Source organism: Lissotriton vulgaris, chromosome 4_1, assembly GCF_964263255.1.
Source record: "Lissotriton vulgaris chromosome 4_1, aLisVul1.2, whole genome shotgun sequence".
Taxonomy (NCBI): domain Eukaryota; kingdom Metazoa; phylum Chordata; class Amphibia; order Caudata; family Salamandridae; genus Lissotriton; species Lissotriton vulgaris.
In genome coordinates, this window is record NC_141691.1 from 2,044,807,970 (window position 1) to 2,044,831,593 (window position 23,624).

The 23,624-nt window shown below is 51.1% G+C and overlaps 1 protein-coding gene across 1 annotated transcript in view; it reads right to left on the reverse strand.

Annotated features, from left to right (window-relative positions):
- NUGGC (nuclear GTPase, germinal center associated) overlaps positions 1 to 23,624 on the reverse strand; it is a 1,233,257-nt gene that overhangs the window by 843,155 nt on the left and 366,478 nt on the right. The window contains exon 11 of the mRNA XM_086966431.1: positions 16,489 to 16,670. Within this exon, the coding sequence (XP_086822557.1) occupies positions 16,489 to 16,670 (182 nt within the window). The remainder of the gene's footprint in view (positions 1 to 16,488; positions 16,671 to 23,624) is intronic.

Consider the following 23,624-nt stretch of genomic DNA (forward strand, 5'->3'; position numbering starts at 1 on the left):
TTGTACCTGCGAACTGTCAGCGTCTTGCGAGATTGAAGAAGCCGAGCTTAAGAAATGAGTTTGTTCTGGCGCTCCTCCGATGGAAAGGCTAGGCAACTCTCTGTGTCCAGGATGGCCCCTAAGAACCTCGCTGACCTGGAGGGGCATAGAACAGATTTTTCCTTGTTGAGTCGAAGACCTAGGTGCTCGAACAGGTCTTTGCATGACCGGACTGCATTGGACGCTTCTAGAGCAGATGGAGCCTTCAGTAGCCAATCGTCCAGATATGGAAACACCTGAATAGCTTGCTTTCTGAGATAAGCTGCTACTGGAGCCAGAATTTTTGTGAAGATCCGTGGAGCGGACCGGAGACCAAACGGTAGTACCTTGAATTGAAAGTGGCTCCTGCCCACTGTAAGTCGAAGATATTGCCTATGAGCTGGATGAATAGGAACGTGGAAGTAAGCGTCTTCCAAATCTAGGGTCGCCACGTAATCCCCTGGATTGAGGAGACGAAGGATGTCCTGAAGAGTGACCATCCTGAAGGACAACTTTACGAGATAAGTGTTGAGCTGCCGTAGATCTAAAATTGGACGCCATTTGTCCTTTGTCTTCCGAACCAGGAAGAACCTGGAATAGAACCCTTTCCCCTTCTGAGAAAGGGGTACAGGCTCTATTGCCCCCTTGGTGAAAAGTTGGTGGGCTTCGAGATGAAGGAGCTTGAGATGTTTGGGAGGAAAGGCGTTCGGCGCTCTTGTCGGAGGAAGGTCTTGAAACTCCAACGTGTGTCCTTCTTTGACAATTTGTAGGACCCACTGATCCGATGTAATGATCATCCAGTTGTCGAGGCAATGGGCAATCCTGCCCCCCACTGATGTGAATGAGGGAACAGGAACAGTGGAAAGAGCCACCTGGCCGCTATTGTTTCCTGGTGTTGTCTCTCCTTTGCTGGCCTTGGCGTCCCCTAGGCTGCTGGCGAGAGAAAGAACCCCTCTGAGTGTACTGAGGCTTATATGTCTGGCTAGACTGAGAGCCTGAAGAGTAGCGATTCTGATTTGATATTTGATATTTGATATTTATTAATTTTTCTATAGCGCGGCTATCGCTCCGGAAGGAGCATCTTGGCGCTGAGCAATCAGAAGGAACCAACTTGATGGAAATGGGAATCATATGGCTGCGAGGACCAAAGAGTCGGGTCGAAGGAAGATCCAAGTCTTCAGAAGTTTTCTGAAAAGGGTTTCTGAAGGGGCGTGCCTGAGGTTAGAGGGAAGGCCGTTCCAAGCCTTAGCCGCCAGGAGTGAAAAGATTTTTCCACCTTTCGTTTTGAGCTTAAACCTGGGTATGGTAACCAGATTAGCTCCTGATGACCTCAGGCAGCGCGATGGAGTGTACTGAGGGAAGCGCTTGACAAGATAGGAGGGGCCTGTGTTCTTAGTGGCCTTAAAGACAGTAACAAGGAGTTTAAAAAGGATCCTTTTGTGGAGGGGCAGCCAATGGAGGGTGTTGAGGGCCGCCGAGGCCGAGGACCTTCTCGGAAGTCCGAGAACGAGCCTGGCCGCCGCGTGCTGGACGCTCTGTAGCTTCTTAAGGGTGGACTTTTTTATACCTGCCAGGAGACCATTGCAATAATCGAGTCTGGACAGGATCAGAGCCACGGCCACTGATTTCCTGGCGGAAATAGGGAGAAAGTCGAAAAATTTCTTTAGCTGTCTAATGAGGTTAAAGCAGCACCCTGCAGTAATGCGCGCATGGTCGTCAAAACTGAGGGATGAGTCGAATTGGACACCCAGATTGCGGGCCGATGAGACTGCACTGGGAGGTGCCTCAGAGTGTTGGGGCCACCAATCTTTTGGAGAAAAAAGGGTGTCTTTGCCTAAGGGTATAATCTCAGTTTTGGCGCTGTTGCACTTGAGGTGATTATTATTGAGCCATGCAAAGACTTGGGAAAGGCAATTCTGGAATCTAAGAGCGGCATCGGGGAGTTTTTTGTCAAGGGTGACGACAAGTTGGGTGTCGTCAGCGTAAGATGTTACAAGGATGCCATGAGATTCAATCAGGGTAAGCAGGGGGGCCATGTAAATATTGAAGAAAAGTGGGCTCAGAATGGACCCCTGGGGCACACCTGATAGAATGGTTCTTTCGCTGGAGAGAAAGGGGCCAAGTGAGACTGTTTGTGATCTGTTAGACAGAAATGAAGATATCCATTTCAGAGCGGTATCCGACACACCAATTTCGCGCATTCTGTGGATGAGGATTGCATGAGAGATGGTATCAAATGCTGCGGTTAAGTCGAGCAGGATGAGAACTGCGTGTTTCCCCTCATCCTGCAGGAACTTGATGGTGTCGGATAACTCGATCAGAGCAGTTTCAGTAGAATGGCCGGAGCGGAAACCAGATTGCTGAGGCTGGAGAATATGGTTGTTTTCCACGAAGGCTTTTAGCTCAGCATGTACTATTTGCTCGGTAATTTTGCCTAATGCTGGAAGTAGGGAAATTGGGCGCATGTTGGAAAGGTCTGTCGGGGGTTTATTATGCTTTTTCATTAGAGGCTTTACGATGGCTTTCTTCCATTCAGCCGGAACAGTGCCTGAGCTGAGGGATTGATTGATGATGGAATTGATAAGGGGGTTGACGGCCTCAATAAGAAGATGTAGGATAGCCGGGGGACAGGAGTCAGTAGGGGCTCCCGAGCGGCAGGTCATGATGGCCTTCTGGGATTGAAGCAAGGATACTGGTGAAAAACTGCAAAATGAAGGTGAATCAGTGTTGTGAAGTAAGGGGGGGGTGGCAGGGGGAGGGAAATCCTTGTGGATGTTATTAATTTTGTCAACAAAGAAATCAGCGATTTGGTTACAAAGAGTTTGGGATGGGGGGATTTCCAGTGCCAGGGCTTTGGGGTGGGTGAAGGACTTAACAATATTAAAGATGGTATGTTGTTTTTGATTAGCTGTTTCTATAGCTGTGGTGAAAAACTCTTTTTTGGCTTTCTTTATGTGTGACAGATATAGTTTCCTCTGCCGAATGTATAGGGTTTTGGAGGTGGGGTCGTATGTTTTCCTCCACTCTCTTTCAAGGACCCTACATGTACGATGGCTATCGGTGAGGGCCTGAGTATACCACGGGGCATTGGGCTTCCTTTTATGGGAGATTGGTTTTTGGTTGGTTGAGTTGGACTTATCCAGGACCAATTTGTTGATCCAGATGTGGAAGTTTTTGGAATCTTGCGATACATCTCCTACGATAGTGGGAGGATGGGTAGGGAGCTGAAGATGAGACTTAATGGACTCAGCTACTTTCTTCCAGTTTATCGCAAAGGTTGAAGGGGAATTCTTACTGTGTGGGTGGGGAGAGGGTTTTGCCTTGATAGAGAAAGGTATAAAATGATGGTCAGTCCAAATTTGTGGGATTGGGGGGGATACAGTTATAGTGGCTGAATTGGTGCAAATGCCATCTAATGTGTGTCCGGCCGAGTGCGTGGGGGGCACGACCAGTTGAGAAAGGCCAAAGATATCAAGGGATTGTTGAAAGGTTAAGGTGTGGGGGTCTGCGCGGGATTCCAAATGAAGATTGAAATCGCCGAGAAGAGTAAAGCTGGGGTAATGAGTCAGGTGAGATCCAAGGGTGTCATCCAGGGAGTCCAGAAAGGGCGTGGCGTTTCCGGGGGGGCGATACACAAGTCCACCCGTAAGAGAGGTGGAGGAGTTAATGTGAATCACAAAGCCTAAGCTCTCACAGTCCTTGAGTGAGGTCAGTTCAAATGTGTGGAATCTAACATCTTTTCTGATGATGATAGCTAACCCACCTCCCCTGCCGACTGGTCTGTCTCGTCTGAGAATCGTGAAATCAGGGGGGAGGGCAGTTGCCAGATCAGGATTAGATGAATCATTTAGCCAAGACTCAGTGATGAACAGTGCGTCTAGGTCATGGGAAAGTACGAGGTCATGGATATCTTGTCCATGACAAGCTAAGGATCTGGCGTTGATGAGTCCACAACGAAAGGTAATCGGCTTATGTAACGGTGGAGGGGAAGGGTGTGGGATGGTGCCAGTGGGTCCCAAGGATGACCATCTACAGGAGCGGCATGAAAATGGTCCCCAGAGGTGAGCAATGGGACGGTGATCCTTGCAGCTATGGCTTGATGTTGGCGGGCGCATAGCGAGTAGCGTGTTAGAGTCGTACCTGAGAACAGGGTTGAATTGGGCAGCATGGCCCGCGCCCGGCGACGTCCTGGCGCGGACGGGCGCAGACGGGCTTGGCTTAGGCGCGGAATCGGCGCGCTGACGGCGCGCCCGCTGCGCTCGTCCGCTGCGCTTCCGCCACAGGCACATGTTTATAGTCCCGGAGGGATAAGGGGAGGGCGTGGCCTAAAAAGGGGGCGTGGCCTCGTTGCACGCCGGCAATGGCGTGATCAAGTGCTAGTTCGTTTGGGTCCAGAGAAGAGGTTTGTGGCCCAGGAAATGTTAAGCAAGGTGAGCTCAGTTTTAAAATCAATGAAATACAAGTGACATTCAAAGATTAAGATAGCAAAGTGAAGCTCCCGGCTTTCCGCCTCAGGAGTACAGATTCCAGGCAGCGCTATTATTCAGCGCCTTTTAAGCAGGGCGGAGGGGGCGTGGCCTAAAAAGGGGGCGTGGCCTCGTTGCACGCCGGCAATGGCGTGATCAAGTGCTAGTTCGTTTGGGTCCAGAGAAGAGGTTTGTGGCCCAGGAAATGTTAAGCAAGGTGAGCTCAGTTTTAAAAACAATGAAATACAAGTGACATTCAAAGATTAAGATAGCAAAGTGAAGCTCCCGGCTTTCCGCCTCAGGAGTACAGATTCCAGGCAGCGCTATTATTCAGCGCCTTTTAAGCAGGGCGGAGGGGGCGTGGCCTAAAAAGGGGGCGTGGCCTCGTTGCACGCCGGCAATGGCGTGATCAAGTGCTAGTTCGTTTGGGTCCAGAGAAGAGGTTTGTGGCCCAGGAAATGTTAAGCAAGGTGAGCTCAGTTTTAAAAACAATGAAATACAAGTGACATTCAAAGATTAAGATAGCAAAGTGAAGCTATAAGAGGAAAATCCTTTGCCTCTAGCTCCCCTGAAGGGTACCTTGCGATACTGCAATGTTCCTAAGGACTTCGCTGTATCGGTGTCCTTTTTAATGCCTTGCAGGGCCTCATCAACGTGCTTGCCAAACAGCATTTCTCCGTCGTATGGCAGATCCAAGATTTTATTCTGCACTTCCTGCCTGAACCATGTGGCCTTCAACCACCCCTGGCGTCGCAGAACCGCTGAACCGGCAAGTGCTCGAAATGCGGTGGTCGCAATATCCATTGCGATATCAATGACTTCCGAGGAAGCCCGCTCCCCTTCAAGCAAAATCTTCTTCACTTCTTCTTTAGAAGAATCCTGCAATGGAGCAAGGTCGCACCACATCTGGCGGTCATAGCGTCCCAGAATTGCTAAAGCATTGGCTGCTCTAACCAGAAGACTTGCCATTGCTGAAAATCGTTTGCCTACGTTGTCTAGGCGCCTGCCCTCCCTATCTGATGGTGTAGTCAGTGGCGCAGAAGGATTCTTAGATTTGCTTTGGGCGGCCTGAGAAATGACCGAGTCCGGTTTCGGCTGGCCAAGCAAACATGCCGGACTGCCATCAGGTGCTTTGTACTTCTTCTCTAGTCTTGGTAGCACCGGGAGGACTGTGGCCGGGTTGTGCATAGCCTTCAAGCCCTCAGACCAGACATGCTCAATAATTGGAATGGATCATACTGATTTCCTGAATGGTTCCTTAAAGTCATATAAGAAACATTCCGATTGAACCGTGGTCGCTGGAAGACCAAATCTTTTAGAAGCCCTTTCCATTAGGTTGTGAAATCCTCCAACGTCCGCTGGAGGCGAGGTATTGTCGTCTGGATCTGCGTTGTCCGGATCCGCCGGGTCCCTAGGATTCCAAGGCGCCTGTTGATCCTGATCAGGATCCGCTTGTTGGTCTGCATCCGAAGAAGCAGTGTCATCATCAGTATCATGAACACGCACCACCTCTTGTGGGCGTTCTTCCGGCACAGTGGTACGCTCCCTTGTAGGTAAAGAGTGGTCTGCCACAGGTTGCAATGTCTGAGGTGGAGGCGTGGGAGGATGCACACACTGAGCCTCTTGAGGAGTAGGGAAACGTTTTCGGTAGTCTTGCAACATAAGTTGTAAATCCGCAACTAAAGTGGAGGGCATCGCCACCATCCCTTCTGGTAGCTGACGTGTAGGCTGCTGCAAAGGCATCTGCCTGGTAGTAGTGTGCCCCTCCGCACAATAATGTTCTGGAACATAGTGCTGTCGTTCCATGCCTTCTTCCTCAGAGCTAACCTCCTGAACCTTAACCTGCAGGTCAGATGGGCTATAAGCCTGTCCGTATTCACTGAAAGTCTCTTCATCAGAGTCATCCTCTAACAGCAGACTAGGTGGCAATCTCTGAACCTGTCGCGGAGACGTCATCTCTGGCGTTATGAGCTTCTTTTTACGTGAAAAAACAAGATTCCGTCGTCGACGACATCGTCGTCGTCGACGGCAGCTCTTTATGGCACAGCGTCGACGATGGAAGCGCTGACGTAGATACTGTCTTCGTCGACGAGGTGAGACTCATCGTCGACGATGGTGGTAGCGTCGACGGGATCGTCGACGAGCTCGTCGTCAGCAACATGGTAACCGGCGTCGTCGACACCGTCGTCGTCGATGTCGTCCTCGTCGTCGACATCGCCGTCGACGCCAGCTTTGCAGTCGTCGTCGTCGACGTGGAGATGGTCATTCTCGTCGACGACGAGCAGGAATCTGGAGCTTTGAAAACTGTCGACGGTGCAGGCGTCGTCGACGCAGCTGTCGTCGACGAGCCCGTCGACGAGGCAACCTTCACAGAGCTGTCCTTTTTTACACTTGTCGTCGACGTACCTAATATTTTAACCGTCGACGATCTCTGCTTCTTGTCCGAACCGACCTCTTGGACAGGAGCTGAAGGCTTCTTGACCCCCTTATCCTTCTCAGAGGGAGGTGAAGAAATAGTTGAAGACTTTTTCACCTTTTTTGAGGGCTGTTGCTCCTCAGGCTTACCCTGCCTCTCCTTTTCACCGTGGTGAGGAGATTTTTAGGGAAGCAGGCCTGTCAGACCTATCAGAGGTCCCTGGTAAGGCCTTGTGACGGTACTCGCCTGAAGCAGAAGGGGGGGACCTACCCCTCTTCTGAGACTTCTTAGATGATACCATCGACGAGGAGCCCTCACTGTCCGAAGACATAATATCCTTCCGGTCCTTCATCTTCTGAAGCCATATGAGGAGACGTCCTTCCCTGCCCCTCAAGGTCTTTGCTGAGAAGGATCTGCAAATCGGGCAGCCTGTAGGTTTATGGTCCGGATACAGGCAGTATATACAGTCCATATGTTTGTCCTCGACAAACAACCTCTTTTTAGAGCAGGTGGCACAGGCTCTAAAAAGGGCTTTCTTCTCCTTGTCAGCCATGAAGAAAAGAATCCAAGTTTGTTGAGAAAAAGTTAGAAAAAACTGAAGAAAACTGAGCAGAGCTCAATGGAGACTCCCTTGCACAACGTGCGGTAGAAAATCTGAGGCTCTGAGCTTCTCTCAGGAAGGTTCTGTGGGGTGAGGCTGCTCTGATTGGCTACTGCAGAAGTTTGGTCTCTTTTACAAAAAGAGGTGGATAAGCTACAAAATGAGATGAGGCCTAGTCCTATTTTTTCACTTTGTGCTTATTTCTATGGTATTTTCTATTTACCGAGGCTCCCATTCCGACGACGGGGAATGATACAAAGCATGGGAATCTATGAAAGTTCCAAAACTGGGGCAAATGGGTGAACTTCCTAAACTTGTGCAAACTGCACGTAATTTGGGCATAGTGAAGGATGACCAGCTGACTATGAAACAGCAAGTAGCTAAGACCACATCTATTTGCTTCAGTATTCTCAAATGGCTCCATAACATATTATGGATGCTGTTTGAATCCACTCAAATAATGGTTATCCAGGCCGTAATCATATCAAGGCTGGATTATGGCAACATCCTATACCTAGTAGTGAATAGGGAGTTAGTACGTAAGTTGCAGGTGGTACAAAATTCTGCAGCCAGGTTACTTCGTCACGTACCCAAAACATCCTCCATCTCAGACACTTTGCATGACCTTCACTGGCTCAGGATTGAGCATCAAACAAAATTCAAGGCCTTGTGCTACATGCAAAAGATTAAACTTAGCACAGCACCCCATTACCTATGCGCCTAGCGCAGACATATCTTCCCTCCTGTCTACTTCGTTCCTCATCCCAAGCCAACTTCCTAGTTCCCAGATTCAAACTTTCACGTATGAGTGGACGTTCATTCTCGTATCTAGCCCCAATGCTGTGGAATTCATTACCCTCTTTACTCTGTCGCGAAGTTAGCCACAAAAGCTTCCGCAAAGGCCTTAAGACCTGGCTATTCAACGAATAAGTGCTGTCTTTTCGGTTTGCAATGTGTCCTGGGCGCTGGGAAACCTCCAGGTAGCTGAGCGCCTTATACATTTAATTTAATAATAATACCAGCTACTGGTGTGCGGACTGGTTTTCGCCTGCCTGCCACCAGAGGTGAGTTTCTAACCCCCCTTTGCGCTCAGGAGACCAGAAACCAAGCCTGCTTGGGCAGGGGGTAGTTTTACCCCCTCCCTCGGGATGACATGCAGATTAACATTCCAAGGCAGGGGGTCTTCAAAGTGCCCACAGCCTTTGGTATGCACATCTGGTTTCGGTCACGAGAGAAGCCGACCCCCTTGGTCCAGAGCCATTTGGCACCTGGACAGGTGGGAAAAATAGCTAGACAGATAGGTGCGACCACCCTCAGGCTAGTGCCACACCTTAGTGGAGGCAACCTTTGAAAGTTAACCATCTTGGTGATGGCAAACTTAGGAATTCTGGGTCAGGGCTATCCCCAGATCCCACAGGAAGTGGTAATATAGCGGGCATAGTGATCCCAAGTGTACTTAGCCCATTGGCTACTACCCTATACTTCCCTAACACCTCTAAATTCAGTATTTAAGGGAGACCATGGCACCAGAGAATCCGATTCCTGCCAATCTTCAAAGGAGGACAAGGAAGAGCCACAAAAGCACAGACTGTGGAAGAAGCAACTGATCCGGAGCCAGCCTCACCAACATGTCTGCTGTTCCTGTCGAAGTGCACCAAAAGTAGAATTGTCTTACAGCTGCTGTGCATCCAAAGCACCAAAACCAGGGACTCCTGAGGAGTCCCAGAGCTGCTTCTTTGCATCTTGCAGACCCCTTAAAGAAAACAGACTCCAGAACCACAAAAACCAGATGCCACAAAACACCACTGCACCAGAGCTTGCTAGCTGAGCTGAAGTGGACCAAAGGTGCCAGCATGGTTCCCCGGCGCTCCAGAGACAAAGCTCATCGAACAAGTTACTTACCTTCGGTAACGATATATCTGTAAGAAACATTAGTTAGTGTTAGATTCCTTACCTTAGAATATCCCCAGGCGTCAGTCTGGATCCGGAAACTTTTGCGTAGCAGTACCCCTGCGCGTCGGTAGGCGTCGTCTGCAGGCGTCCCCTGCGGCTCCGCGTCCGTCGTCGGCGTCGTGCGCCGTGATGACGTCGCTGCAGTATATAGACGCCGCCTCCGCGCGCTGACGTCAGTTCTTTGCACACAGCATTTCCGCGCCAGGAGACGCAGAGCCATGAGAGAACCAACACTGGTGCCATGTAAAACTAGGGCCCTGAAAGGGATGTCCTTAACCCTAGGTATCAGTTCGCAGAACGGGGAGGATGGGTGGGATCGGTAAGGAATCTAACACTAACTAATGTTTCTTACAGATATATCGTTACCGAAGGTAAGTAACTTGTTCATCTGAAAGAAACACGTTAGTGTTAGATTCCTTACCTTAGAATACATACCCCAGCAATACCAACCCCGGTGGTGGGTCTGCGAACCAATACAAACTACACCAGAAAGTCCTGGAGGACAGAACGGCCAAAGAAGCCATCCCTCCGGACTGGACTGTCCAGGCAGTAGTGCCTCGCAAAGGTGTGCAGCGAGGCCCACGTAGCCGCTTGGCAAATGTCCTGCAAGGGGACTCCCCGGCCCAGGGCAGTGGTAGCCGCCGTGGCCCGAGTGGAATGGGCCCTCAGCCCAACAGGAGGCTCCTTCCGAGCCAAAGAGTAGCACGCTTGGATGCAGAGGACGACCCATCGAGAGATGGTTCGTTTACAGACCGCCCGTCCCTTCTTCGCACCCACGTAGCCAACAAACAGTTGGTCATCCACCCGGAACTGGCGTGTGCGATCCATGTAAAATGAAAGCGCACGTTTTGGGTCCAGACGATGGAGCCGCTCTTCATCCTTTGAAGGATGCGGAGGCGGGAAGAAGGAAGGGAGGGTGATGGACTGCCCGATGTGAAAGGCCGAAACAACCTTGGGCAGGAAAGAAGGCCTAGTCCTCAGAACCACCTTGTCAGGATGAATGGACAGGAAAGGAGGTTGGACAGAAAGAGCCTGGAGCTCACTCACTCTCCTGGCAGAGGTGATGGCAACCAGGAAAGCCGTCTTTAAAGTCAGGAGACGGAGAGGGCAAGAATGAAGGGGCTCAAAGGGAGCACACATCAGAAAAGTTAGAACCAGGTTCAAATCCCACTGAGGCATCACAAACGGAACAGGTGGAAACATGTGAGTGATGCCTTTCAAGAACCGAGTTACAATCGGGGATTTGAACAAAGAAGGCTGATCAGGAAGCCTTAAAAAGGCTGAAAGGGCAGAAAGGTAGCCCTTGATAGTGCCCAGAGCAGAGCCCTGCTGGGCAAGAGAAAGAAGAAACAGAAGAACCTCCGAAAGAGGGGCAGAAAGAGGATCCACAGCCTTTGCTGTGCACCATGCCACAAACCTGTTCCACCGACAGGCGTATACCGACTTAGTGGAGGGACGCCTGGCTGCCAGAATAACATCACAGACTTCAGGAGGCAAGTCAAATGGCCTCAACTACCGCCGCTCAATCTCCAAGCATGGAGGTGGAGACTGGACAGGTTCGGGTGGAGGACCATCCCCTGCTGCTGCGACAGAAGGTCCTCCTGAAGGGGCAGGCGGATCGGGGGACCGACTGACATGCTGAGTAGCTCGGGATACCAGTATCTTCGAGCCCAGTCCGGAGCCACAAGGATAACTTGGGCCCGGTCGCGCCTGATCTTCTTCAGCACTCTGGGCAGAAGTGGTATAGGCGGAAAGGCGTATAACAGACCGCAACTCCACTCGCGCCGAAAGGCGTCGCCGTGCGAGTGCCGTCTTGGAAACTCCAACGCGCAGAACTGATGACATTGCGCGTTCTCTTCGGTGGCGAATAGATCTAACCAAGGCTCTCCCCATTGCAGAAAGATGCCTTGCGCCACGTCCGAGTTCAGACGCCATTCGTGATCCATCGAGCACCGACGGCTGAGTTCGTCCGCCCTGGCGTTCAGAGAACCTGCAAGGTGTTGAACCGTCAGAGTCACGCCCTGACGTTCCAGCCATTGCCAGAGGCGCAGAGCCTCCTGGCAAAGGGTCCACGACCCCACACCGCCCTGTTTGTTGCAGTACCACATGGCGGTGGTGTTGTCGGTGAACACCTGCACTACACTCCCGTTGACAAAGGGGAGGAATGCCTTCAGTGCCAGACGAATCGCCCACAGCTCCAACAGATTGATATGGAGCCGGGACTCCGCCGGAGACCAGATGCCTCTGATCTCTGCCTCTCCCAATTGGCCACCCCGGCCCTGGAGGGACGCGTCCGTCACGACAACGTGCTCCGGTTGGGGAAGGGAGAGGGACTTGCCCCTGACCCAATCGCGGTCCGTAAGCCACCACTGCAGTTGTCTCGCAGTGCCCTCCGAGATCAAGACGTGGTCGGACAAGTTGCCCTGATGCTGGGCCCACTGAAACTTCAGGTCCCACTGCAGAGCCCGCATCCGCCACCGAGCGTGATGCACCAGAAGGATGCAGGAAGCCATCAGTCCCAGCAGCCGCAGCGTCAACCTGACCGAAACCCGGGATAGCGGCTGAAAGATGGGAATCAAAGCCTGAATATCCCGAACCCGCCGTTCCGGAGGATAAACCCGAAACTGCGCCGAGTCCAGAACCGCTCCGATGAAAAGGAGCTTTTGAGAGGGACACAGGTGTGATTTCGGCACATTGATGGAGAACCCCAGGTCGTGCAAGAGGTCTGCCGTCATCTGAAGGTGGTGGACGACTGTCTGGGGCGAGCCCGCCTTCAACAACCAGTCGTCTAGGTAGGGGAAGACTGAAACCCCCAACCTGCGCAGATGGGCTGCGACCACCGCCATCACCTTTGTGAACACCCGTGGGGCGCTGGTAAGGCCGAAGGGAAGCACGATAAACTGAAAATGCTCCTGGCCTACCGTGAACCGCAGGTAACGCCGGTGGGCCGGCAGGACGGGGATGTGAAAATAGGCGTCCTGCAAGTCCAACGCTACCATCCAGTCTTGTGGGTCTAGAGCAGCCAAGACCTGAGCTAACGTCAACATCTTGAACTTCTCCTTCCGGAGGAAGCCGTTGACGTTCCTTAGATCCAAGATAGGACGTAGGCCCCCCTTGTCCTTCTTGGGCACCAGAAAGTAGTGGAATAACAACCACGCCCTACTTCTGGCCCAGGAACGCGCTCGATGGCCCCCTTGGCCAAGAGGGCCGTAACTTCCTCCTGCAGAAGTGTCAAGTGGTCCCCCGACACACGGTGGTTCTGCGGTGGCATGGCTGGAGGAGAGGTCTCGAAGGGGAGGGAGTAGCCCCTTCGGACGATTTGCAGCACCCACCTGTCCGAAGTGATCGTGCGCCAGTGAGCGTGGTGATGGCGAACCCTGCCACCCACTGGCGTCACATGGGGCCGAAAGCACGGACTAGGAGGATTTTGGGGTAGATGCTGCGGGGGAAGGTGTGGTCTGACCCCGCCGTTGTCCCCGACCGCCGCCACGGCGGTTTCCACGGCCGCCACCGCGTTGAAAGGATTGTTGCGGCGCGTGGCTGGCAGCACGTGTGGGGGCGCCCCTTCCTTGGCCACGAAAGGGACGAAACGAACCCGTTTGCTGACGCTGGGTTGAGAGACCCAAGGACTTGGCCGTGACCCTGGAGTCCTTGAAGCGTTCCAGCGCGTGGTCCGCCTTGTCACCGAAGAGGTGACAGCCATCGAACGGCATGTCCATCAAGGTATTTTGGACGTCTGCCGAAAAATTGGCGGATCTCAGCCAGGCGTGGCGACGAATCGCCACTGTCGTTGACATAGCTCTGCCCAGCGACTCGGTCGTATCAAGACCACACCGTATCGAATATTTCGCTGCATCTCGGCCCTCAGCCACAGCCTGACCGAGTTTTGCCCGCACCTCCATGGGGCATTCTGGCAGCAGTTCCGCAACCGTATCCCACACAGAGTGGGTGTAGCGGCCCAAGAGGCAAGCGGTGTTGCAAGACCGCAGGCCCAAACTAATGGACGAGAAGACCTTCTTGCCAAATTGGTCATACCTCTTGGATTCCCGGTCGGGCGGGGCCGACGGGAATGCGGACTGGGAGGTCGAGGCCTGGATCACCAGACTCTCAGGAGTGGGGTGGGTAGACAGGAACTTGGGGTCGTCCGGACAAGGACGGTGGCGCCTGGCCACGTTCCGATCAACAGGCGGACCTGAAGCGGGCCTGGACCAAGTGCCCAACAGAACGTCTGACAAGGCTTCATTAAACAGCAGCAGTGGCTCCTGTGGGCATGACTGCGGTTTGAAGACCTCGGTGAGGATGTTAGGCCTCACGGCCGCGACGGGGAGCTCAAGGTGTAAGGCCTTGGCAGCCCTCATCAGCACCACAGAATATGCAGCTCCCTCCACCGATGCCACGGAAGGAGGAGAGATCAAACCAGGGTTAGGAGAGTCGTCCAGACCACTGGCATCCCCCAAGTCACCTGTCCAGTCCGGGTCATACTGGCACTCGCGTGACAGAGGGTCCTCGGACCCCTCCCAACCTTCACCGAACTCTTCATCTTCTCCGTATTCGGAGTCAACGATGTAGACCGGCTCCTCGGGGTTCATGGGCCCCATCGGCGCCGGGACCGGCGTCGAGCGACGCCCGTCCGGCGCCGCGTCCGGCGTCGGGGAAGGTAAGGGGACGGCGCCGCCCGGAGCCGGCGCCGGAACCCCGCCGCTGGCCGGTGCCGGCACCGGAGAACCGGCGCCGCGCGGGGGCGGCGTCGGGGGTAACCCCGATGGCAACGGCGCCGGGGAGGCCGGAAGACCAGCCGGCGCCGATCCCGAAAGGCCCTTGCGGCGCCGGGGTCGGAGCCGGCGGCGGCGCCGGGGCCGGAGCACCCGACGGCGCCGAGGCAGGGACACCCGAACCGCCAGGGCCCCCAGACGGTAGCACTGGGCCCGAAGGCACCGTAGGCCCCGTCGGAGAACCGAGCGCCCTCATGGCCATGAGGAACGCCTCGATCTCCTCAGGCGTCGCACCGTGCCCAGGGACCGGAGGGTTTGAGGCAGGCCGCGCCGGCGACTCTCGCGGAGCCGCGGGGTTGGGGTCACCCGAGCCCCCGGCCGCATCGCGCGAGCGTCGGGGGGAGTCGGGGGTACGATGACGACGCCCCGACTTCTTGTGCTTCCTACCTGACGAGCCTGACGAGTGGTGTCGACTTCCGGAACGCTCGGCGCGGCTCCGCGATCGTTCCCTCGAACGCTCTCTCGACCTCCGGCCGGACCGGGACCGCTCCCGGTCCCGACGTGGGGCCGACACCCGGAGCTCCAGTAGCTTGCGGGACCGCTCCCGCCTAGCCTTGTTGGTAAGGGCCCGGCAGTCGACGCAGGAGTCCACGTCGTGGTCGGGGCCCAGACACCGGAGACAGAGGCGGTGATGGTCTGTGACCGACATCGTGCGCTCACAGTCATCACAGTGCTTGAACCCAGGCATCCTATCAGGCACAAAGTGAGAAATAACTTCGAAAAAACTTGGTCAAAGACCGGAGTACTGCTCTTCAGATCTGCGTCCACTGGCGCGGAAAAAAGAAGAACTGACGTCAGCGCGCGGAGGCGGCGTCTATATACTCTAGCGACGTCATCACGGCGCACGACGCCGACGACGGACGCGGAGCCGCAGGGGACGCCTGCAGACGACGCCTACCGACGCGCAGGGGTACTGCTACGCAAAAGTTTCCGGATCCAGACTGACGCCTGGGGATATTCTAAGGTAAGGAATCTAACACTAACGTGTTTCTTTCAGATATGGATTTTCCTACTGTAGACTTCCCAACACCACCTACAGCCTCTATTGCAGCCACCCTCTACCTCGAATGCTCCCAGTGACAAATATCAGATGCCTGAATCACCTCTGCACCAGTCACCCTGGGTAGAAGATAAACAAATATGCCCCCAAGTCACAGACCATCGCAAGAACTGAGTTCTTGTTGGTTTAGCCCAGCCCAGCCTTCAGGCTCTTTTACGACAGACCAATGTCCACAGACTTGAATGGGCACCTGACGCTGTAAAGCACCTCTGCATCCAGCCACCCCAGTGCTGCCCGAACGCAACTATTGGTGCTGCCTTGGACCTAGCCCCATTCTCAACTTAAGTCCAGAAGAATGTTCCCACAAGTCGCTGTGCCCGAATGCAATACATGTTTTTCCTCCATAGGTTAATATTAAGGCAAAGTGCTTCAATTACGATTTAAAATATCAATATCACACAATGCAGAAAAACACACCTCTGCAACCGGACGCCCCAGTGCCTCCCTATGTGTCCTGTTGGTGTAGTCTTGGACCTTGACCCATATTCACCTTAAGTCCTGGGGATTGTATACCATATATCATTGGGGAAACCGTATCAGCTACAAGACCTGGGTTAAATATGTAGTACAATACAAAGAGCGGTCGAGTAGCACAAATAGCTTAAAATATTAACAATTTAACTTGCATTCACCATTAAGATTTTTGAAGTCACTGTCATCATCACTATCCCACCCTTCATCCTGAGCACAGCTCTCTTTTTTTGCAAATGTTTCTAATATATTCAAATTGAGGGAGCAACTGTGTTGCCACTACTGTTAATCTTATCTAATGCAAATAAACTGCATACAATTGCAACAAGTGACTTCTAGAATCTTAATGGTGAATGCAAGTCAAATTGTTCATGTTTTAAGTTGTGATCGTATGCAGCATATGTTTTCTTCCTGAGTTAACACTTCAGGAAACAGCTTCAAAAACAATGTAAAGTCATACGTAACTAGTACCAATATATTTATATCACTATAAAGAAGACATTTTGAGGACTCATCCCTTTCCTTGTCATTTGTTTTCACCCATACGGTTGTTGCCCTTATATTTTCGTCCTAATTAAGTAAAGCCAGATCATCATGGTGACCCACTGCAAAACATCTAAGGACAAGTTAGGCTACACACCCTACAAATCCACACATGCAGCAAGCAATGATCACTTTACATAACATAAAAAAATGAAGAAAGAAGAATTATGGATCATAGGCATACTCACCTTTTTAACTCAACCTTGTTGAAGATATCGGTTTTGGTGCAAATAAACGCCAAGCCTTCATACTGCCCATCCATATACAGCTGCCGTCGCAGGTTCTCATTTAGCAAATCTTTAGCAGTTTTGTCAGAGACGGCCCGGATAATTTGTGCTACCACCCACACAGCATTGCATTTTTTTAGATACTAAATATTAAGAAAAGGGAAGAGATTAGGAGTTGTGAGGCACTTGAGGGAAAGGGACCAAACAAAGTAATCACAAGCAACCATAGCTAAATATATTGGTTAATGGACTAGCCCACTTGAGCCACTGGACCACTTAACTTTGAGTAACTGCATTTTGCCCCCGAAAGTGTATAAGTATACCTAAAAAACAGTTCCCCTCGAATGGAGCTTTTTAGACACTTGAACTTCACACAGCCTGCTAGTCTCTTAGTATCGTAGGGTATTATTAACAATCTCCAAAACACTCGAGACATTTATTATACGCTGCAATGCTGACCATAACAACCCGCTGTGGTATTTTATTTATCCTTCAAAAATAATAGCACATGGCATTAAAACAACAAGAGTGTATATGCAAATTTCTAGATTGAGGCCACACCCCCTCAGCTGTGTGATTGACATGTCACGTACTTGTAGCTGACTTGAGAGCGACCTATAGTAACGACTTGAGGAACTGCAGCATCTTCATATTTTGAGCTATGATGTCATATGTTAAGAGAAATAGTGGCATGGCCATTGGAGATTGTTATATGAACATATTTTATCATACACACACAGCTGGAATTTCTTCAGTTGAACGACATGGAAAACCACTGAGTGGGAAAGAATTCATGATGACACATTAGTTCAACATAAAGGTCATTATGCCTGCGTGTGTCAGCTGGCCACCATCCACAGTCTTCTACAGCTCCAAACAGTCTCAGCTGATTTTTATGGGAGAGGAGGCCAGCAACCCTGCTCTCACGTTCTCCCTCGACATGAGAGAAAAGCGGAAAGAGGTTGTGATATAGGAGTACGAAAAGTGCATGAATTGAACAAAAATTCTCTCCTGTTTGCAGCTCCCAGAGGAACAAGTAACTTATCTTTGATAAAGCTTTTTCTGGTGGATGCTCTATCCAATTGTAGATTCCTCACCTTTAAAATATTCCTCAAACAGGATTGGGAATATTTTCCTCAGCAATTGTCTCGCAAGCGGGTAGGAGGCATTGCAAGGCGCAAGGCTCTACATCGACTGTTTACCCTCGGAAGAGATACCGGAGCAACATTTAATTGCCATCACTATATGCTGACAACTGTTTCTTGCTTGACTCTGAGCAGTCGGACAACAATCCATTAACTGATTAGAGTAAACAGCGTGCAGGTGTCTATCTTGGAATAGGCACACCGTGTGCCAACGCTGAAGTATCAGCTGGAAAGAGCCCTCAAGCATAGTGAGTTTTGCAGCAGAAGACTAACTTTGAAACAGATCTTTTCCGCACTGTCTTACCCTTCTTGGCTCTCACAAACCCCACAGAGAGCTGATCACCCACCTGATGGTCCATGGGGCTATTCACATAAAAACTCAAGGCTCTTTTGGAATTCAAACCATGGAGTCTCTCTTCTTCCTTCGGGGGACGAGGTGAGGCAAAGAATGCCAGGCGGGTGATTGATTGCCTGACCTGAAAAGCCACCTTAGTCCAAAGAACCAGTTTGTCCAGTAAATAGGTGCTTGCAACGAGCTGAGGTTATCGCTAGGAGGAAAACTGCTTTCAGAGTAAAGAAATGAAGAGGACAGCTATGCATCTGTTTAAATGGATGCATATCAATAATGTGAGGACCAAAGTAATGCCCCACTTTGGCATCACAAATGGCTTGGGTCAAAGTATGTTGGTCAATGCTTTAAAAACATTAATCAGAACAGATGATTTAAACAATGATGGTTGTTGAAAGGTGAAAGAACTGAGGAATATGCTACTTACCAGTATGCATCTGTTCTTGGCATGTAGGGCTGCTGACATTCATATCTATTTACAAAAGGGGGTGGTGATGAACGGAGTGTCTGAATTGAGCAGACCACTCTTACCCAGTCCAAAGATCAGGGCTTGATCCATCACCGTTATTTATCTCACTGCCCCATCCCAGCTCAGAACCTGGCTATATGCAAATCAGTCTGTCCCTGGCCCAGTGCATCATGGGAACAGGGCAGACTAAACTACCAAGCCAATTCTTTAGCAGAAAGGAGACAAGCTACCGGGGACCGGTTTCTGGCATTTCAGCCTCTTCGGCCCGGCTTGCTTGAATCCTGATGGAGCAGTGAGAAAGGGACTCATGTCTGAGTATACCCTGCCACACCTATAGTGGCCAAAATCGATTTACAAAAGGGGGTGGTGATGAACGGAGTGTCTAAATTGAGCAGACCACTCTTACCCAGTCCAAAGATCAGGGCTTGATCCATCACCGTTATTTATCTCACTGCCCCATCCCAGCTCAGAACCTGGCTATATGCAAATCAGTCTGTCCCTGGCCCAGTGCATCATGGGAACAGGGCAGACTAAACTACCAAGCCAATTCTTTACCAGAAAGGAGACAAGCTACCGGGGACCGGTTTCTGGCATTTCAGCCTCTTCGGCCCGGCTTGCTTGAATCCTGATGGAGCAGTGAGAAAGGGACTCATGTCTGAGTATACCCTGCCACACCTATAGTGGCCAAAATCGATTTACAAAAGGGGGTGGTGATGAACGGAGTGTCTGAATTGAGCAGACCACTCTTACCCAGTCCAAAGATCAGGGCTTGATCCATCACCGTTATTTATCTCACTGCCCCATCCCAGCTCAGAACCTGGCTATATGCAAATCAGTCTGTCCCTGGCCCAGTGCATCATGGGAACAGGGCAGACTAAACTACCAAGCCAATTCTTTACCAGAAAGGAGACAAGCTACCGGGGACCGGTTTCTGGCATTTCAGCCTCTTCGGCCCGGCTTGCTTGAATCCTGATGGAGCAGTGAGAAAGGGACTCATGTCTGAGTATACCCTGCCACACCTATAGTGGCCAAAATCGATTTACAAAAGGGGGTGGTGATGAACGGAGTGTCTGAATTGAGCAGACCACTCTTACCCAGTCCAAAGATCAGGGCTTGATCCATCACCGTTATTTATCTCACTGCCCCATCCCAGCTCAGAACCTGGCTATATGCAAATCAGTCTGTCCCTGGCCCAGTGCATCATGGGAACAGGGCAGACTAAACTACCAAGCCAATTCTTTACCAGAAAGGAGACAAGCTACCGGGGACCGGTTTCTGGCATTTCAGCCTCTTCGGCCCGGCTTGCTTGAATCCTGATGGAGCAGTGAGAAAGGGACTCATGTCTGAGTATACCCTGCCACACCTATAGTGGCCAAAATCGATTTACAAAAGGGGGTGGTGATGAACGGAGTGTCTGAATTGAGCAGACCACTCTTACCCAGTCCAAAGATCAGGGCTTGATCCATCACCGTTATTTATCTCACTGCCCCATCCCAGCTCAGAACCTGGCTATATGCAAATCAGTCTGTCCCTGGCCCAGTGCATCATGGGAACAGGGCAGACTAAACTACCAAGCCAATTCTTTACCAGAAAGGAGACAAGCTACCGGGGACCGGTTTCTGGCATTTCAGCCTCTTCGGCCCGGCTTGCTTGAATCCTGATGGAGCAGTGAGAAAGGGACTCATGTCTGAGTATACCCTGCCACACCTATAGTGGCCAAAATCGATTTACAAAAGGGGGTGGTGATGAACGGAGTGTCTGAATTGAGCAGACCACTCTTACCCAGTCCAAAGATCAGGGCTTGATCCATCACCGTTATTTATCTCACTGCCCCATCCCAGCTCAGAACCTGGCTATATGCAAATCAGTCTGTCCCTGGCCCAGTGCATCATGGGAACAGGGCAGACTAAACTACCAAGCCAATTCTTTACCAGAAAGGAGACAAGCTACCGGGGACCGGTTTCTGGCATTTCAGCCTCTTCGGCCCGGCTTGCTTGAATCCTGATGGAGCAGTGAGAAAGGGACTCATGTCTGAGTATACCCTGCCACACCTATAGTGGCCAAAATCGATTTACAAAAGGGGGTGGTGATGAACGGAGTGTCTGAATTGAGCAGACCACTCTTACCCAGTCCAAAGATCAGGGCTTGATCCATCACCGTTATTTATCTCACTGCCCCATCCCAGCTCAGAACCTGGCTATATGCAAATCAGTCTGTCCCTGGCCCAGTGCATCATGGGAACAGGGCAGACTAAACTACCAAGCCAATTCTTTACCAGAAAGGAGACAAGCTACCGGGGACCGGTTTCTGGCATTTCAGCCTCTTCGGCCCGGCTTGCTTGAATCCTGATGGAGCAGTGAGAAAGGGACTCATGTCTGAGTATACCCTGCCACACCTATAGTGGCCAAAATCGATTTACAAAAGGGGGTGGTGATGAACGGAGTGTCTGAATTGAGCAGACCACTCTTACCCAGTCCAAAGATCAGGGCTTGATCCATCACCGTTATTTATCTCACTGCCCCATCCCAGCTCAGAACCTGGCTATATGCAAATCAGTCTGTCCCTGGCCCAGTGCATCATGGGAACAGGGCAGACTAAACTACCAAGCCAATTCTTTACCAGAAAGGAGACAAGCTACCGGGGACCGGTTTCTGGCATTTCAGCCTCTTCGGCCCGGCTTGCTTGAATCCTGATGGAGCAGTGAGAAAGGGACTCATGTCTGAGTATACCCTGCCACACCTATAGTGGCCAAAATCGATTTACGATTTACAAAATCCCCGGTAGCTTGTTTCCTTCCCAGTGTAAGAATTGGCTTATGTAGTTTGGTTTGCCCTGTTCCCATCATGCACTGGGACAGGAACAGACTAATTTGCATACAGCCGGGTTCTGAAACTGGGATGGTGCAGTGAGCTAAAAAACGGTGTTGGATCTAGCCCTGATCTCTTGACTGGGTGAGAGTATTCTGTTTAATTCAGAGACTCTGTCCCTCACCACCCCTTGTTGTAAATATTTTTGTCCACCCTAAGCGTGGAAGGGTATACTCAGATGTGAGTCCCTTGCTCATTGCACCATCAGGATTCAAGCAAGCCGGGCCGAAGAGGCTGAAATGCCAGAAACCGGTCCCCGGTAGCTTGTTTCCTTCCCAGTGTAAGAATTGGCTTATGTAGTTTGGTTTGCCCTGTTCCCATCATGCACTGGGACAGGAACAGACTAATTTGCATACAGCCGGGTTCTGAAACTGGGATGGTGCAGTGAGCTAAAAAACGGTGTTGGATCTAGCCCTGATCTCTTGACTGGGTGAGAGTATTCTGTTTAATTCAGAGACTCTGTCCCTCACCACCCCTTGTTGTAGACATTCATATCTGTGCATAGATCGCCGCCTAGTGTTGGGCCCCGGATGATTGCACAATGTTGTCCTGGAAGAGTCTTCGAAGTATCACGAGATAGGTGGCTCCTCCCCTGGACTACAGAGCGCATGGGCATCGACTCCATCCTCAGATTGTTTTTTGCCATTGTGGCAGAGATGGAGTGTAATACAGTAAGTGATGACCATGCCTGAGAATGATTCCGAGTGCTACAGCTGCGACAGGCACCGAGGAGGAGGGTGGGCGATATGAATGTCAGCAGCCCTACATGCCAAGAACAGATGCATACTGGTAAGTACCATATTCCGTTCGAGGCATGTGGGCTGCTGAATTCATATCTGTGCATAGAATAAATAGCAGTTACCTCCTTAGCGGTGGTTGCCCGTGCCAGCTGTAGCAGTCTGAAAAAGAGTTTTGGGAACAACCTGTCCTACAGCGGCTTGCTGTTTGGAGTGTACATCTACGCAGTAGTGTTTGGTAAATGTATGTATGGTGGTCCATGTGGCTGTTCTACATTTATCCTCTAGGGGAATGTTACCTAGGAAAGCCATGGATGCCCCTAACTTGCGTGTGGAATGCGCTCTTGGGGGAACCGTTAATGTGCGTTTAGCTTTTTGATAACAGATCTGTATGCACTTAACAATCCATCTAGCTATACCTGATTTGGAAATGGGGTTGCCTTTGTGTTGTGGGGAGAATGCAACAAACAGTTGCTTAGTCTTCCTGAAATCCATTGTCCTGTCAACGTAATACAGGAGAGCTCTTTTAACATTTCAAGTGTGCAGTGCTCGTTCTTCCACTGAATCAGGATTTGGGAAGAAAACGGGTAGCTCTATGGTTTGGTTAATGTGGAACTGCGACACCACCTTAGGCATGAATGTCGGGTTGGTACGCAGCACTACCCTATTAGCATGAACCTGCATGAAAGGCTCTTGAATAGTTAGTGCTTGAAGCTCACTAACTCTTCTTAGCAATGTGATTGCCACTAGAAAGGCCACTTTCCATGTTAGAAACTGTATCTGACAAGAGTGAAGAGGTTCAAAGGGTGGTCCCATTAATCTGGTGAGAACCACGTTCAGATTCCAGACAGGAGAAGGAGGGTGTCTGGGAGGAATCACTTTTTTGAGTCCCTCCATGAAAGCTTTAATGGCTGGCACCCTGAAAAGAGAAAGATGCTGTCTGTTTTGAAGATATGCTGCCATTGCAGCCAAATGTATCCTGATGGAACTGTATGCCAGATTGCATCTGTATAGATGTAGCAAATAACAGATAATGTTTTGCATGGACGCATCCAGCGGATTTATGTCATTATTGGAACAGTAAATGACAAATCGCTTCCATTTGGCCGCATAGCATGCCCTGGTAGTAGGTCTCCTTGCCTCCTTGATGATGTTCATACAGTCAGGGGGTAAGTTGAGGTAGCCAAACTATTACCTCAGGGGCCATATTGCAAGGCTCAACTGTTGCGGACCTGGGTACTGAATGTCTCCATGGCTCTGAGTGAGGAGACTGGGAGTGAGGCGCAGTCGTTGGTGAGGCACCACTGAAAGTTCTAGGAGCGTGGTGTACCACGCCTGCCTTGCCCACGTTGTAGCAACCAGGATGAGCGTCATGGAGTGTTGTCGCAGTTTGCGTGCCACTAGCGGGATGAGCGGTGCTGAAGGAAAAGCGTACGCAAATCTGCCTGACCAGTTTATCCATATCGCATTGCCCTGAGACTGCGGGTGTGGGAACCTGGCGGCGAAGGTTCGGTATTTTGCGTTTTCCGG